General features: G+C 41.3%; 1 protein-coding gene across 2 annotated transcripts in view; it reads left to right on the top strand.

Moving 5' to 3' along the window:
* The first annotated feature begins 501 nt into the window (after positions 1-501).
* ntrk3b (neurotrophic tyrosine kinase, receptor, type 3b) overlaps positions 502-16,915 on the top strand; it is a 194,318-nt gene continuing 177,904 nt past the window's right edge. For both annotated transcript variants that reach the window (XM_070970084.1, XM_070970076.1), the window contains exon 1: positions 502-1,213. In XM_070970084.1, the coding sequence (XP_070826185.1) occupies positions 972-1,213 (242 nt within the window). In that variant the 5' untranslated portion in view covers positions 502-971. The remainder of the gene's footprint in view (positions 1,214-16,915) is intronic.

The following is a 16,915-nucleotide window of genomic DNA, read 5'->3' as shown; positions in this document are numbered from 1 at the left end:
GTGTGTTTAAGACAATTAGAACCCCTGGACTACACATGTGATCTCAGTTTAAATAATTCTGTGACTTCTAAAACCAAATGGCTGCACGAGTGATTAAGGTTTGTAAAAAGTACATTTGTGATTTATATTTGTAATTAATTTATTGGCATTATATATTGTCTGTTGATTGGTTTCAAAAATATTACATTAATCTATTTTATTATAGTAACTTTACAATAGAAACCTTAGAATAAATTTAACCTTCATGTATCCTTATGCATTTGCTCTGTACTGACTTAAAGGCTTTTTTTTTTTTTTTTTTTTTTTTTTTCAGTTTAGATACTAAAATATTTGATAGGGTGGTTGTTCAGGCCTTCAGTTACTGAATCAAGAATTTAAAATGTAATGATCCTCTCGTTCTTTCTTCACATTTTGATGTTAGCCTTTGTGTCTTGATCTCATAACGCACTCATGTTGCTGTGCAGCAGCGGTCCTCATATGAAACGTCTCGTTGCTATCACTGTTGATTCCATGCAGTTTCTGCAGGTGTCAGTATAACTAGCCGGTAGGAGGGACTTGATGCTTCAACTTCTCATTTTGTGTCTCTCTGCTCTCCAGCCAGTCGTCCTGGTCCTGCTTGGAGAGACACGACGACATCAGCAGCACGGCTTTCCGGGGTAACACCATGCATTTAAGGCTGAAAAGACGACCGGAGCCTCACATTATATCGCTTTCTTATTTTTGATTTCCGGTTTTCTGTTTCGTCTGCTCTTTCTGTGTTGTTTTATCTCCTCCTTTTCACCCAATTTCTGACGCGCAAGGACACTACAGCATCCATCCACGGCAGAAACGCTCACATAGAGCATCCTCTGTACAGACGCACCACCATCCTCCTCCTCCCTTCCTCCTCCTCTCCTCCTCTCCTCTCTCCTGTTCTGTTCTAACCCAGCAGAGGACATCGGGACCTCTTCTGCCCCCCTTTGCCCGGAGACATGGATCTATGGTTTCACTCGATCCGGATTTGCTGGTGGAGGGTTTTGTTTCTGATGAGTGTTTTCCAGGACTATCTGAGCTCCATGCTGGACTGCCCGCTGACCTGCAGCTGCTCTCAAACAGAGATCTATTGCAATAAGTCCGACGACGGCAGGTTTTTCCCTTTACTCGCCCTGCAAGATACTGGGAGCAATGGGACCAGCGTTGACATAGCAGAGTTTTTCAAAAACATCAGCTCCATGTAAGTAGACGCGGAGAATTCCATGCGTTGTTCTGCTTTTTGGATATTCTGAATCACTGATTGATCATATCCTCAGAAAGGCGTCTGCGCTTACAGGGTGTCTGTTGCTTTCTTCGCACTCATCTGAGCTACTGGCACATTATTTGTAATTTTGAGACTTTTTGCACTTCTATTAGTCTGTTAAGTGGCCTTTTATGTTAACACCATGTTTGATAATCGCTCTCGCGTGGAGGACAAATGCGCTTGTTCTGTTTCATGTCTGCCCAACAAGGCAAATCCTTTGCAACCTTGTACAACGTTGCAACAAACTATTTGATCATGAATCGTAACTGTCGGATTTTTTTTCGAGTGTGTGTGTGTGTGTGTGTCCCCATAAAGTTGCTCCTCTGCAGCGGCTCCGCAGGCCTACATGGCCAAATGAAGGATGTTGCGGAGAGCCTCGCATTACCCATTCACTTCATCCCCGTCCGCATGTAGAGCAACTGCTCCGACAGATTGTGCTAAATGAAACCGAAATAAATGGTGCACTTAGGTCAAGCAGTTACATTTCAACCTGCGTCCTCTGAGACCGATGCGACCCGACAAACTTTATTATGTCCTGCTGATGCGGGGGTCGAAAACGACACTTGTGCCCCCCCCCCCCCCCCCTTCAAAGGGGATAGCGATAGAGATGAGCATTGGGTTTTTTAATGGTAGGGTTTGAGAGGATTCGTGAGCTTAAAACAGAGGAGCTGTGATGACGGCAGTCTCTGCCCCCCCCCCCCCCCCCCCCCCCCCCCCCACACACACACACACACACACACACACACACCCCCTCCTCAGAAGTACATTTTCATTCTGCATCCTCACTCCCCCCCTCCTCTCTCTCTCTTTCCCTGGCATCGATCCTTCCTGCCAACATCAAAGCTTTCTTTCTTGAAAAGTCAAAAAAAAAAAAAAAAAAGCGGAGCTCGGGCCTTAAAATAAGACCTCTGGAGTCGATGAGGCTGATTTGCATATAAAGTAAACATCTCCCGTTAACGCACTGGAATTCCCCGCACGGCTTCCTCCGCGTCGTCTTACGCCACAAAGGACTTTTCCTCCTATCAGTTTTGGTATCCGGTTTACCCTTTATCCATCTGAGGGAGACAACAACTTATTCTGTGACATGGTTCATCGCTTTCCTGTGCCACTAGAGGGTACCCTGGTACCCTCTATACACTGGGAATCAAGTGCTCTTTACAACACTGGAGTCATTTAGGAGCCTGTTTTTATCAGAGAGAGATTTTAGTCAAATCAGGCACAGAATAAAGCTCAGCGAGAGCAAAAAGCAAAAGGATGCTGAAGAGATGACAGGTCAGAGGTCACAGTACACTATAAGGTGACCCCAGAGCTGGATCCACATTTGTAGAACTGTGTAGACACTGCTCCAGTCATACATCTCTTATCCACTGAGATCAACAGTAGAATAACCTGTCTCTTGGATTTTCATTGTAAAAATACCAAAAATCAGCTTCTAATAAGCACAACGTCGCACACTGATTGCCTTTTTGCCTTTGAGAAACACTAATACAATTGCCCCAGGAGTAATTGTGCATTTCATGGCCCCTCGCCAGCAGGCAGCTTGTTTTCTTGCTGCTCAGCATGGACAGCAACCTCCACCCAACACCACCAGCAGCTCAATGACAGCTTATTGGAGAAAATACCTCTCAATGTCACATCATCCAATTTATGCATTCAAAACGCATACAGATGATTAATTATTTGTACATTCTTGGAAAATCTGATAACCACATTTGCATGTTGAGTTCTGTAAAGTCATGATGTATTTAAAAGCATAGTCCACAATTAATTATTTGACGTAAAACAATAATGCATGATCGCTTACAACCGATTTAAAATATATATTGCTCCAAATGAGACATAGAAAAGAACACATCTGATAAATAATATTAGTTAATTAATTGGTGCTTATTTATTATCTGGCCAGAAAATATGTTCCTTGAATTTAATGATCAGTATCCACCGTAATACAGAGCAGTCAGTGAGGGAGGCCACAAACAGTACAAATTGTCCTTGGTCCTCTCTCCTTGTAAGGTGTTAGATGCATGAATTTAGCTAACAAGAAGTCTGTTTCACTCATCACAAGGGAAACATGGAGAGATGGGTACAATTTGTAGAGATGGGAAACTGGAGCGAGGGCTCCAAGCAGGAACTGCGGTACGATTGGCCAGCCAAAGAAAACTGCCAAGTCCAGATAATAGTTTTCCAGTTCTCTCACATTAGAGATTCATCACAAGAGGCATCACTGTTTGAAGAGGATAAGATAAGGCCTTGCTGTGATACTTGAAGAAAAAACGGTTTTCTGAGAGCAGCTGAAGCATTTGACAGGTTTGTGTGAGTGCAGCCTCACTGCAGGTGTGTGTTTGTTTGCAGAAACCAATCACTGTTTCCACCGCTGTTGATGACGTTTGGCCTCTTTTTGTTTTGTTTTTTCAGATCGTGGTTGTACAGAGAGGCTAAAATATTATACCAATCAGTAAAGTTATCACTGTAGCATCAACTGCTTAATGTCTCCAGTGTATATTTTAGAAAATATTCATATCTGTGGCCTTCTCATTGCCCTTGCTCCTAAGTACATCCTTCCATTCATCACTAATGATGATAGATGTATTCATCAATGTCCATTTTTGGTGGTGTAATAGCAGTAATAGAACATCTATGACAGAAAAAAATGTCAATATAATGTAATATCTGCTTCACAATCCTACAGGAACAGGTAAAAGATGGAGACTTTGGTGCCCCTAATGTCCTGAAAGATGATATTTTCTTATTTAGTCTACACAAGATTAAAAAAAAAGAAAATCTTCAAGGAGACTGAAGCCCTATGTAACCAAAACTATGACTGAAGTTTGATTTTACAGATAATTACACGGTTCCATGCGCTGTACATGTCCATAGAATATGCACATTTTCTCTGGAGTAACACTGTACAATTTTCTGTTCCAGTTATCTTCACACCGGGCAAAATAAATGAGGTTAAGCACAAGTTTATGTTTGATGTCCCACAATTCCCCAGGAAAGTGGCCATACATTTATAATGACATTATAGCATTGTGTGGTATTCACTATAGTATAATGCAGGCCGTAATATGAATATTTAAGAACTTTTTGTTTGAAAACTTTAAGACTAGACACAAGATGTTTCCCAGCGCCCTAAAAAGTTCATTCTCATTTAATGTGCACTTGGAGGCTTCAAGTTTCAACCAACACAGTTATGTAAGTTGCATACTGGAGCATGGTTGGCTGTGCAGTTGTCACAAAATCATGCTCGCACTTACACATCGTTCAGCAGATGAGTTTGACAACAACCTCTTAGTGTCAAACTCTGCACATCCATCACTCTGCACAGTGAAACATCACAGTGAAGTAACAATAAGCAAATTATAGTTTTGAGTGGAAGGGGACTTTAAATAATTTAGTTGTAGCGCCCAGTGACGTCCCCAAAATCTGCAAATTAATACACAGTTCACAAATGAGTTTCATCCATCCATCCATCCATCCATCCATCCATCCATCCATCCATCCATCCATCCATCCTGTCCTTATGTCATACGGCATTTGATTTTACTGCCACAGTCATTAGGAGATAGTGCTTTCTATAAATCTGAATGTTAAAATCAGAAGTCCTCTCTTTGCCTTTGAAATGAGAATGCTCATCTAAAAGTTTTGTGGTTTTGGCTTCTTTCACGTCAACTTTTTCTTCAGTCAAAGATATTTATGGGGACTTGTAAAATTGCCATCTGTTTATCTGCAAACAAACTGAGAGCTCCACGCTCTGAAGTGGTTTACTGTTTATCTCTTTTGCCAAATACGGCTTGAAGTTTATTGTTTAATATCTTTAAAATCTTGATGAGCCGGTCTATAAAAGTCTGTTTTGAAATGCATCATAATGTCGTGTTTATCATGATTAGTCTTTTACTTACTGAAGCTGTCACATTCAAATGACAGAAGACACTTTGGAATGAAGCTGAAGCAGACTCTGGTTTTATTCGCATAACACTGAACCAAAAGCAGTCTTTACGGGATAAAGGCCCAGTCTCCTGTGGCTGACCCTGTTCTGTGCGCAAAAAACGCAGTTTCAGTTATAATATACCATTAATAAGATCATAGGATAGAGTGTGATCTAACAGCATGTGAACATCCATCCATCCACTGCTGTACTGCCCGTGTATTTCACCAGCTATCACATTCAATGCCGGTTACTCTGCTTCCATATAAAGTTGTTTGAGAAGTTTTTTCCTCTCTCTCTCTTTTCTTTTTCAAATTTTAAAACAGCTCAGCTCCGCTTGAAACTATCGATCTTTGGACACCTTCAGCTGCCCGTTTTATATGAAACCTGCCAGCTAGCTGGTGCTGCCAAAGAAACCTGTTTCACACAGGAATGTTTCCAAGGTCCGCTTATGGGTGACTTGTGTGGGCTGCAAGTGTCCCTGGTTCAGACACCGAGAATTACTGCATTACATAAATCTGACGTTTTCCCTACCTCTTAAAACTCCTGTGCAGCCCACATAAGTGTGTGAATGTGGCCAATAGCAACTGCAGATCCAGATATCAGCTGTATAATTCTTGTGAATAGTTCTGAATGGAAATTGATAAGTTAACTTTTATAGAATTTCAGTGAAGTTATTGTCAGAAGTGGACTATTTTTTACTCAATTGAGAGCCTTTGCTAAAGTGCTGGAGTACTAGTTGACTACATAATGAAAAAGATCCGTTGCACATTCAGTGTGGCACTCCAGCAATGCAGTGTTGCATTTCCATAAAGTTGGGGGACTCTAGAGACAAATGAAAAAAAGGTTGAAATTGAAACAGCACAGGTTGAGATCCTGATTTTCATTCTTTAGTACTGGTCAAGCTACAAAAATGGTGGAACCGACAGTTCTCACAGTGCAACTCCACACTTTCTTTCATTAAATGCTCAAATCTTTCAAACGCCACACCTTTTTTTGCAAAACAGATTTTTAAGCTCCATGACATCCTGTCCTAACTTTGTCTCAACCTTCACAGACTGATAAGCACTAAACTGATCATCATGTATATAATCAGTGGACGCCACCTGTAATACCTGGCTGCAGAAATGCATGCTCAAATCGGAAGCAAAGGATTGGACTAATTAATTGAAAATACATTCATCTGATTGAGGGGAAATAAATGTGCTGTAAAAAATGTTTCTTTCTCAGCCTTGAGGCCCTGTTTAACGGAGCATTCATTACATCCCTGCTTAAATAGGTCTGTAGAATAAAGGTGCTGGGTTTTGGTAGCATTAGAGGAGACATAAAGGATAAAAGAGATACCCATGACTGGAATAAATGTGGTACAGTATACCTCCTCAAAATGAAACATTATAGAAAATCCTAAACAATTTTTGGTCATTGTATAATGTGATCTGGTTTACTGGATTATAACGCACTTGCAGAGCTGACTGTATGAATTTCAGACATCACTTAATATGATTTGATTAATTTTATTTGGGAAAACAACTGACAACTTCCAGGGTTTCCCAGGCTCAGTCAGCTGGAACACAGTCAAAGGGTTTTGTTCCGCCCCACAATCTGGGATGTCAGATGGATGTACAGAGTGGTGTGCCCCCTCCATCCACAAGCACTCACACACTTTCAGTCTGAAGCACTTCCACCATCCCCTCCTCACTGCTCCGGTGTTTATTTCTTTCCCCACCACCTCCCTCCCGTTCTTTATCCATCGCATTGCCTTTGTTCTCTCCTCCACTGTGTGTCACTTTGATATTTCTGTCGTTCCCATTTTATTTTATGTCTTTTAAACTTTTTCACTCTTTAGAGGTGAGATGTTTTAATCAGCCTGCTGGGATTTCTTTGTGTGATCAGCAGTTTTCAGTATGTTAATATCATTTGAAGGCACAAATAAATTACACCCGAACCTCACTTACCCTCTTGTTACTTGCGCATGAAGAACGTATCCCAGAGCTTTACACCTGTCTGTATCTAAGCAGATCATGCCCTGCTCTCTTCTTCATCACTGTTAACTCCTTATTCAAGAGGAACTGGTTAATTTGTTGACTTTTGAATACTGGGGCTGGTTAATGTTTGATTACTCTTACATTAGTACTGATACCTGCACAGTACTTTTCTTTGACACCTTACTTTGAGAAATATAAACATGTTTATATCAATCTTCTTTTGTCATTGAACAAAAAATGTAACTTCAATCAAATGGTAAATGTCTAAACACAAGCAGTCATACACAAAGTTTACTTGAATAAGCAACATGTCCACATATATGATAGTTGGAGAGTGCATGCAACCGGCATACTGGACCTTTGTTGTCACATGCTTAGCATTGTGAAAGGTAGCATTTTGCTTGGGTTTTGGCCTCAGAACTGCTTGGTAAGTTTTAGGAAAAGATCATGGGTTAAAATAAGTACCTCACCCACCCCATCTCTCCAAATACAGACTGCCTTGCTCTTCCTCCTTTGCTCCAGCATAATTACTGCGGCCACTGGATAATACATGTAAATATGGGCCATAATAACCTACTTGCAAGGATGACCTATGCAACTTTTTTTTCTGGTGTGGCCAGGCTCAGAACACATGATTAGTTGGTGTGTTTGTGGCAATCTGCTTCCTCAGCCTCAAACTGAACAGTTTTAGAAACATCTTCAGTAGGTGCAGGACTTGCTAGTGTTGGACGTTTTTGATGTCTGCCATTGTAGTTTCATAAGGTATAAGCTATTCAAATTCAGTCATGAATTACTGGCCTTCTCAGGCGATAAAATGATTTTGAAAAGAAGCATGTTGTCGCTTTTAGGGTTCAGGTGATCTTGACAACCTTAAAAACCCTCGCTGCATTTCCAGTGCTATGCTGTGTTGGCGTCATCAACACAAATATCGTTTTACCAGCCAGGACCGAGTTGCTAACACACATTCTGCCCATTGGTACTTACCATACAGACCCCCTGCTGCCTCTGCATTGCAAGTCTCACCTCAGGCAGTGCACGACGGGCTCCTCTGTTATAAGCATATCATCAAGTTTGCATGAGCCTGTCTTTGTGGAAAGTAGGTCACGGCTGCCATCTGAGAATTAGGAGGAGAGAGCAGCAGTTTCGTTAAGATCCTCTGCATGCAGGGATGCTGTGAGAAGTCCGGGCCATGTGACTGACCCAGCTTCTCCCACGCCCCCACCACCTCAACTCCTGCATCTGCAGGCAGCCTTCTCGCCTTAAAAGATGCATACTAATGAAGCGCCGCCCCCCCCTTAACAATCAAAAGATGCATTGAGGATCGAGGGGTGAAAAATACTGAAGGCTCTGCTGTTTCAGCCAGGATTAGAAAAACCCTTTAAAGCCTTGCGGCCGTATTCCACGGACTCTCTGTTGACATTAAGTTGAGCTTCTGCTTTTAAACAGCAGATTATGAGTCAGTGTGGCTACTGTGTGCAGCAGTTTATCATGTCAAATTTAGGAGATTGAAGGGAGCAGAAAAAAACGTCTATTTACCTATTTAAACTACAATTTGTTCCATGGTAGCATGAAAAACATGAAATGTACGCGACTGGAATGTTTCCCCTGTGCATCATCTCTCAATTTCCATCTATTTACATGCATTGCCTTTTGCTGGCTTTTACTTATTGTAATGTGCCTTGTGATCACACACTAGTAAGCAACAATTATCAAGTGCCTGCTGCTGTTAGGCATCTACTGGTGACCACAAGGCAGACAGTCTTGTGTTTAATCAGGTAGTATGAGCTTTACTGAAGCTTTATTACAGTTAATCATGTTAAAACATGGTGTCTGTTGGCTTAGTGAAGCCACACTGAAGACAGAATTATAGCTAATTCCTTCCACTGCATCCTCCTTCTTCATTGTGTGAGGCGTTCATGCAACAGTGTAGGCTCGGAAACTTTTTTCTCTGTATCTTCCGCTCTCCTTTCCACATGTCTCTCTCTTGGCCCATCTCTCACACACAGACACCATTAATTTCCCTCTGAGATAACCTCTTCCCAGGTGAGGATGCATGTCTGGCCTCTGCAGTGTCCATCACCAAGTGCTGCCTCCCACCAGACACTTCACCTTCCTCCTTTGTCTGTCGACTACTAATAAAGCTCCTGCTTACTATTAATATGGGATCTTTTGTTGTTAAAAAAAAACATCAATCATCATGTATTATCAAGTAGGAGGAGTCACCCCACTGTCCTCCGTGTCAGTCATGGCTGGCAGAGCTGTGTGAATAATGCAGCTCTCTCAGTTCTCACTGAGCTTGAGCCATTTTCTCCTACATGGTGTGCATGTTGATGGATGCTAACTCTCTTTCATTGAACACATATTTTTAAACTAAAACCAAAGTTCTGCTCCAGAAATGAATTGTTCATCTTTGTGCATATTTCCATTCATCTGCACTCCTGTACTGCCTGCATCAAAATCTCACTTCAACATGTCTCAGTGTGACCACAGATGGCTTCTGTTCAGGGCCATTTGGGGCTGGAGCTTATCCAAGCCTTGCACTAGACTATTCTTTTTATTATTCTTATTAATTTGATCATTTTTAAAGTGCAGGCCTTTTGTTTGCTCTGAACTAGAAAAAGGCTTTCTTTCAAACCCTGAGAAGTAGCTGTTTTGTGCCATTTCTTTGTTCTGAGGCAAAGCAGTGCATTACCCACATTAAGCTAACCTCTCCTGCCCTCATCCATCCAGCAGCTCTCCGTCTGTACAGATGAGTGAGATCTGCAATATGTACGCTGATGTTTGGGTGGTAAACACTGATAATCAATTAATGGCTCTACACTCCTGGCTGTTTAGCTCCGCCGACACCATCAACGGCAAGGACAGGAAAAACAATTGCAGCACATATGCACCTTAATATTTCCCAGAAAGCAGAAAGATATATATATTTTGGCCCTGAGCACCATAGCAGCCTCTATTTATTGATTACCTCAGATGCTCTGATATCTGTATTTGCTCTGTTCTGTGGACTATTGACGCGTACCGCAATACATCAAAATGTTATGGACCTGGCAGGCCATTCAGCTGTACTCACCGATCATTCTCAGTGAGCAGAGGACTCTCGGTGACTGTAGAGAGCATGAGGAGGGGTTTTTTAAGACCCCGACAGGGCTTTGTGTGGAGGCAAATGAGAGCACATTAAAAGTAAATGGTTCACTGGGACTCAACTCTCCTTCCCACTGGCTCCCTGTTGGTGCAATGACCTTGCTACTCCAGTCAGAATATCACAGACTCTCTCCATCTTCCTTCACAGGCTAAAAATCTCATCTTTATAAGAAGTACCTGACATCACCCTCTCTTCCTGCTGAATCATACAGTATCTGTCATACCTCCCTCCTCTAATATGCTCTCCCCCTGAAGTTAAAAACCCATAGCCTTTCTCATATTCCATTCCTACAAATTTGACTCGACATATGTCCAGTTCCCAAACTTTTTGGGATGGCACTCCAGGAACACCCCCAAATGTGAGTGTTTAGTTCAAGGTGTCCCCTGTCTTACTGGGTATCAATGCTATTTTTTCCCTTGCTGTTCTACAGCTAGCTCCCTCTCTGCAATAAGTAGCTGTAAGCAAAGTAGCTTTCAGTCTGATTTGAGTTCTTTTGCTTAACTCAGGTCCAGTCCTCTCATGCTGTGTTGAGGGCTGACATGTATCAGCATTTCTGTGGGCTGTATTCATAGTGACAAATCTTTCTATTAGTTGCTTGGACAGCCGTCATTTCTGACTGCTGTGTGCCTGGAAAACTTGTGTATAGGAAAGCACATTGTGTCAGGATGACAACCGGCAACCATGAGCTGTTCCTTTAGCTGTAACATTATGGCATAATTGACAGGGTTTTTAACACAATGAGATTGATGTTTTTGCTTTTTTACCCCCCCCGTTTTGATGTTTTTGAAAATGTGAAATGAAAATATGGCTAATGTTGAAGCTGCCTGTCACAAACAATGAAAAGTAAAAAGAATGTAAGGGCCGTTGGCTCTGAAATTTGCACTGTGTTATTTTCTGTTATTAATGTTTTGGTTAGTAATCTGGGATTTACAGTTGCATACCAAAAATTAATATTAGGGGACATGGGACGTGTGCATTAACAGCTGAGGGCTCTATTTTTGATTCCGCTGCTGGCGGGGGGCAGGCATGGCACAAAGTCAGGTCCGCTTTGCCGATGGGGCGTGGTGGCGCAGACTTTGGTATTTTCGTGCACTGCGCCACCGGCGCATCTCCTCCCCCTTCTCATCTCAGTCCCACCCAGCGGTGCAACTCGGAAAGAGGGAGGGGAGAAGGCGTGGAGTGGGTTTGACACAGCCGAGTCAAATCTTCACCAATCACAGCAGCTCCTCTCCTCACCTTTAAAAACGCCACTGAAGAGGCGCATGGTGAGTTTCGAGGATGACTGAGCCCGCGCAGGAAAGTGTCCGACACCCAAACTCCTCCTCAAAGCAATGATGTACTCCATCTCTATAGATAACGTTAAGCATTACAATGATAACATTTGTATTTGGAATGAAATGACGTGGGTAATAGCGGACAGCGATCATCACTTATGTTTTTTCCATGTGTCTGTCTCTCTCTGTCTCTCGAGTGCTCTGAGATGGATGCAGTATATATGCTCTGTAGGATGCCACGGCTGTTTCTGGTTGGCACAGCGACGTTAATTGATTAGTTGGCATCCCTGTTTAACTGTGTACATTCGGTCAGGGTGAGTGACCATTACGCGTACCGAACGCACTTGCGATGTGGTCAGATGAGGTACTGATCAAAATATATAAATTTAGGTCTGACTGTATGTGCTGACTCAGATAGTTGCATTGAATTGCGGCTGTTGCTAATTATTGATCGCAGTGAAATGCCAGACACTGTGGAAACCTGCCTGTGAGGTGTTCGCTGGCGCACAGAGTTGACCAGGTCTGGGGTGGCGAGCTTTCAGCGCACTTTTGCGCTGCCGGCGTGGACCGAAATGGCACAAAAATCCAAATCTGTTGGCTGATTACGCCGACACCTCTCCCTACTGCGTTGCAACGCCCTTCCTGGCGCACCTCTGTACACCTCAGTTTACCAAAACACCAAGTGCGCTGTGCGTCTACCTGTGCTGCACGAAATTACCACTACGCGGGGTGCGCACCCTGCGCCGCGCTGTTGGCGGAGTCGAAAATAGAGCCCTGAGACTGTTGGTGACGTTAATACATACATTTTAAAGTAAAGTACAAATTACCTTCTAAAAAAAACAAAAAAACTGACTTAGATTTTTTACTTACTGTTACAGTTTCTACTATTGTTATATCTTTTACTTATTTTTATATTATTTACTACTGTTATATTTTTTACTTTTCTAATAGCTTCTTTTTTAATAGATGTGTCATGCACCAACCTCACCAAAGCAAATTCCTCGTATGTGTAAAATCGTACTTGGCATTAAAGCTTTTTCTAAAGCTTTTCTGAAAAAAAAATAGATAACAGAGCTCACTAATGTGGTGATACCCAAACTGTCATAGCATGTTGTTGGCCTTCATTTGCTTTCTTTTTAAATGAATATTGATCATAATTTGAATCACCTTCTATTTTACAATGCTAAATCACTAACAGAGGAAACTTTTGGCAAATTTTGACCTTACACAGCTGTAATTGGGACACAGGAGATTTCAGCAAATTTCATCACCCCATATTTCATGCGCTTCATGAAACACAGAGGTAGGTGTATAATTTATTAATAACATGAGGTCCCTACATTATATGAGACAATGTCAACAGAGTCAACAGGGCTAAACAACAACAACCACGAGTGCATACATAACTAGCAGCAGTGGCACCTTTGGTAGTCAGACTGATTTGGTGCTTTGGCTAAATTGGCCTCCATGTGAAAACTGGTGTTTCTTCTTTGACAAGACCGTGATGAAGGAACTGGCTGTCATGTCAGTCAGGATAAGTGACTTATGGCAGCAGCTGTCTGCATTTGACACTGTGAACTGCAGAGGCTTCTTATTTCCAGAGGAAGCCATCACCTGTCAAGCATCACTAATGTGTTTATTGTTACTGGAAAGATCAACTTGTTCCCCTCTGGTTATTTTAGAGAGGAGACAGTGGGAGATGGTTCAGTTTTGTTCAGTTTTGCTGTGCTGTTGAGGTGCATTGTTTTAGTGCCTTAAAATGATTTTTCCTTTTAATACAGTCTAATATGTGTATGTGGGTGGACAGATAATGAGGCAATGGGCCCCTGGGCACAAACAACAACATGACCGTAGTGTCATTTGTAGTTGTTTTGTGTCTCGTTGTAGTCATTTTGTGCATCTTCATGACCATTTTGCGTCTCTTTGTAGTTGTTTTGCATCTCTTGGTGTTGATTTAGTGTGTCTTTGAGGTCATTTAGCGTCTCTTTGTGATTGTTTGCATCTCTTTATTGTGCTTTTGTGTCTGCTTGTGGTCAATTGACTGACTTTCCAACAAGATTAACAGTCACTTCACACTTGGGTCCCCTGACTCCAGACGGGCCTGTGCAGAGACATTTTTATGTTTTAAGGTAGACTGATGAGACATGTCCTCAGGTTACCCTGTCTGGCTGGACAGATCGGAGGTCATTCAAGGAACCTAATTTTGATAAAATACTGAGAGAGAGAGAGAGAGAGAGAGAGAGAGAGAGAGAGAGAGAGAGAGAGAGAGAGAGAGAGAGAGAGAGAGAGAGTGTGTGTGCACGCCTATCTGTATGTGTCTGCGAGAAGCAGTTAATTAAATGGAAGCAAGGAGAAAAATAGCAAACAAATCAAATATTCATCAACCTTGAGCTCTATCTCTCCCCAGTTCCTTCTTTCCTTTTCCCTTCCGGAGGTAATTGGTTGACACTGTAGGCTTGTGTGAGAACTGTAGTATGTGAAGACTACTGTAGGTGTTATTGGATTTCACATTGCAGTCAGAAAACAAGAAAATAAATTTGGGAGGAATTTAACAACAACCTTCTCAGACTTCCCTTCCTGCCTTGTGTTTCACTAAATCAGAGAAAATTGATGTTTATTGATTCTCCCAGAGAGCTGGAATTGTAGAGGTGCAGCTTTTTAGTCCTTGTGTCTTGTGTAGTAATGAAATGATTCTTCTGCCAAACACTGACAGTGTCAACCGCATCTTTTCTGTGGTCCACATTTTTGATTTATTATTAGAACTCCACCAGTGCAGCATCTCAGCCTTAAAATGAAGTGCTCGGGATTGTTACGACACTTCCACCATTGTCTGTCTGCGCATCTGAGCTAAATGGAGCCTGGCCTGTGAGCTTTATAATGTGCGATCAGGCTGAAAGCATTTTGGTGTAAATTAAGATGAAAAAATTAGAATAATTGTAATTATTTTAATCACTTTGAGAAGCACAGATATAGTTCCATGTAATGAAAGAACAATGTTTTAACCCTTTTAGACCACCTTAATTAACGGAATAGCTCAGCACTTTGTGGAAATGTACGTCTTTGCCTCTTGCCAAGAGTTTGATGAGCGGATTCATACAGTACAATACAATTCAGAAATTTAACACACAGACCTTTCTCCCCAGTGGAGCAGAGTGATCGTTGATTAGCTTGCCAACCCCTGGCAACAAGCCAAAAAATTCCTAGTTCACCTGTCCTACAGAATCGGATTCTCGTTCTCTCCATCCATAACTCCACGGTTGTCAGAGGATCACTAAGCTTGTTGGACACACTTGAGTTTATTTTTATTTTTTTTTTGTTCAACTGTTGGATTGAGTCTCAAACTGAATGCTATAATATATTTTTAAGAGTCTACTCACACTGACAGACACCAAGCAAGCCATTTTCCCCGCTTCCAGGCTTTGTACTAAACTAAGCTAATCAACCTCTGGCTCTAGCTCCATCGATCTTCTCATCTAAATGTAAGAAAGTGAATAAACATATTTCCCAAAAAGTCAAACTCTTCTGTAAAAACAAATTGACTTCTTTTACAATGAGTTTGGAAACAATGTACTTGAGAATTGATTTCATTACTGTACTGCCAGACCGCATGGAAGGCAGGAACATAGCACATTTTTAAGCTTTTAGGTGGGTATTCTTCTATGCGTTATACTTGCATTATTTTTACAACAGAGATTTCTTTTTGAAAATGACCACAATGGCCAAAAAGACAAGATTATAATGGACATAAACACATGTTCCATGTTCATATTCACATCAATTTTCATAGTCCTAGAAGATGATGAAAGTTCAGTACAGTGGTAGCATTCAGCTGGCGATAAAAGAGTAGCAGTCTATTTAAAATAAGGTTTGCTACTTAAAATAAAATACTTCTCTCGCCTGTATTCAGCCTGGCAAATAACGTCTGGAGGCGCCTCTAATCCTAATCATCTCTCTTTGAGGTGAAATTTTGAATAAATTAAACCTTTGAACACAATCAGTCTTTGATCCTTTTTTTTTTTTTTTTTTTTTTGAGTGCTGTTTTGTCTCCGTGCCTCTTTTTCTACACCTCGGTGTGTTTTACTCCCCCAAAACAGGACACCTTCACTCACTGTCAACCCTGTTAACCAGTATCTGTGTTCTCACAAAAATAGCATTCTGTTATTTTGACACCTGGCTAAATATCACTGTGGCTGAATCTAATTCCAGCTGTGAGCCTCGTTCCTTTGCTGCAGGTGTAAATTCCTCCTGTCAGAGTCCTTCGACAACATGGAAATGCTAATTTATTGGGAGCTCTAATTAGCACGAGCACTCAGGTGGAGAAGTGTCACACACATGATGCAGCTTAACCTTTTGCTTTGATTTCCCTGAAGACTGACTTCTAGTATTCACAGGAAAACAGCTCTGTTTGCCCCGTGGTTGTGATGCTGTGTCGTATCGCTGTGTATCATTTTGAATGTTTGTGTTCTCCATGTTTCATGTGCTGCTAGTTAATATGCTTCCACATATTAATGCTGAGATCCTAATTATTGTGCGATTGAAGCTTTCCTGTGCTTGTTACATAGCTGTGAGCTTTCTGTCCCTCTGCTCCATGACTAATTGAACTGATGTACATATCTCTGTAAGAAAGAAATTTCTTCTAGTCTGTCCTTTTCTAATCACCTTAATTTGACTTTAAGATAAACAATAACAAAAATAAGCTGTAAGAGGTAATTGTAGGGCTTTAAGCACAGTGCTGCAAATTGGCTGAAGATTGTTTTTGGAGGAAAAGAAAGATGAAAAAGGATGAAGCCTTGAATATTGGTGTACTAATTTTTGTCCATCAACTTATTTGTATAGGACCTTTCATTCAAGACATCACATGCACCAAGTGGCTCACATAAAAAGATATAAAAATGGACATTAAAACAGGGATGGAACACTGATGTAAAATAAGATGGAGACCAAAACTCACATGATTATAATAGTAAAATTAAGATAAAATAAGGGTGAAAATAAAGACAAGGCATAGCATAAGATGGAAAATAAAAAAGTAAGTAAAAAATATAGTATATATAATACATGAAATCAAGTAAAAAAACAACATTTTGAAATACGTGCAGCAGTGTAGAAGTGCGAGGCAAGACACAAAAGTTTCAGGCCTGTATCAGGAGGCCAAAGCTAGTTAAAGGCTAAAGTGAAGAGATAAGTTTTTTGCTTTGTATTAAAAATGTTTCAGGAGTTGCCTTCTATGATATCATCAGGTAGTTTGTTCCAGAGCTTTGGGGCATAACTGACAAAAGCTGCATCCATGATTTTATTTTGGCTGTT

Source organism: Chaetodon trifascialis, chromosome 1, assembly GCF_039877785.1.
Source record: "Chaetodon trifascialis isolate fChaTrf1 chromosome 1, fChaTrf1.hap1, whole genome shotgun sequence".
NCBI classification, from domain to species: Eukaryota; Metazoa; Chordata; class Actinopteri; order Chaetodontiformes; family Chaetodontidae; genus Chaetodon; species Chaetodon trifascialis.
Note: the sequence above shows the minus strand (reverse complement) of the source record. Positions and strands in the feature narration are given on the sequence as shown.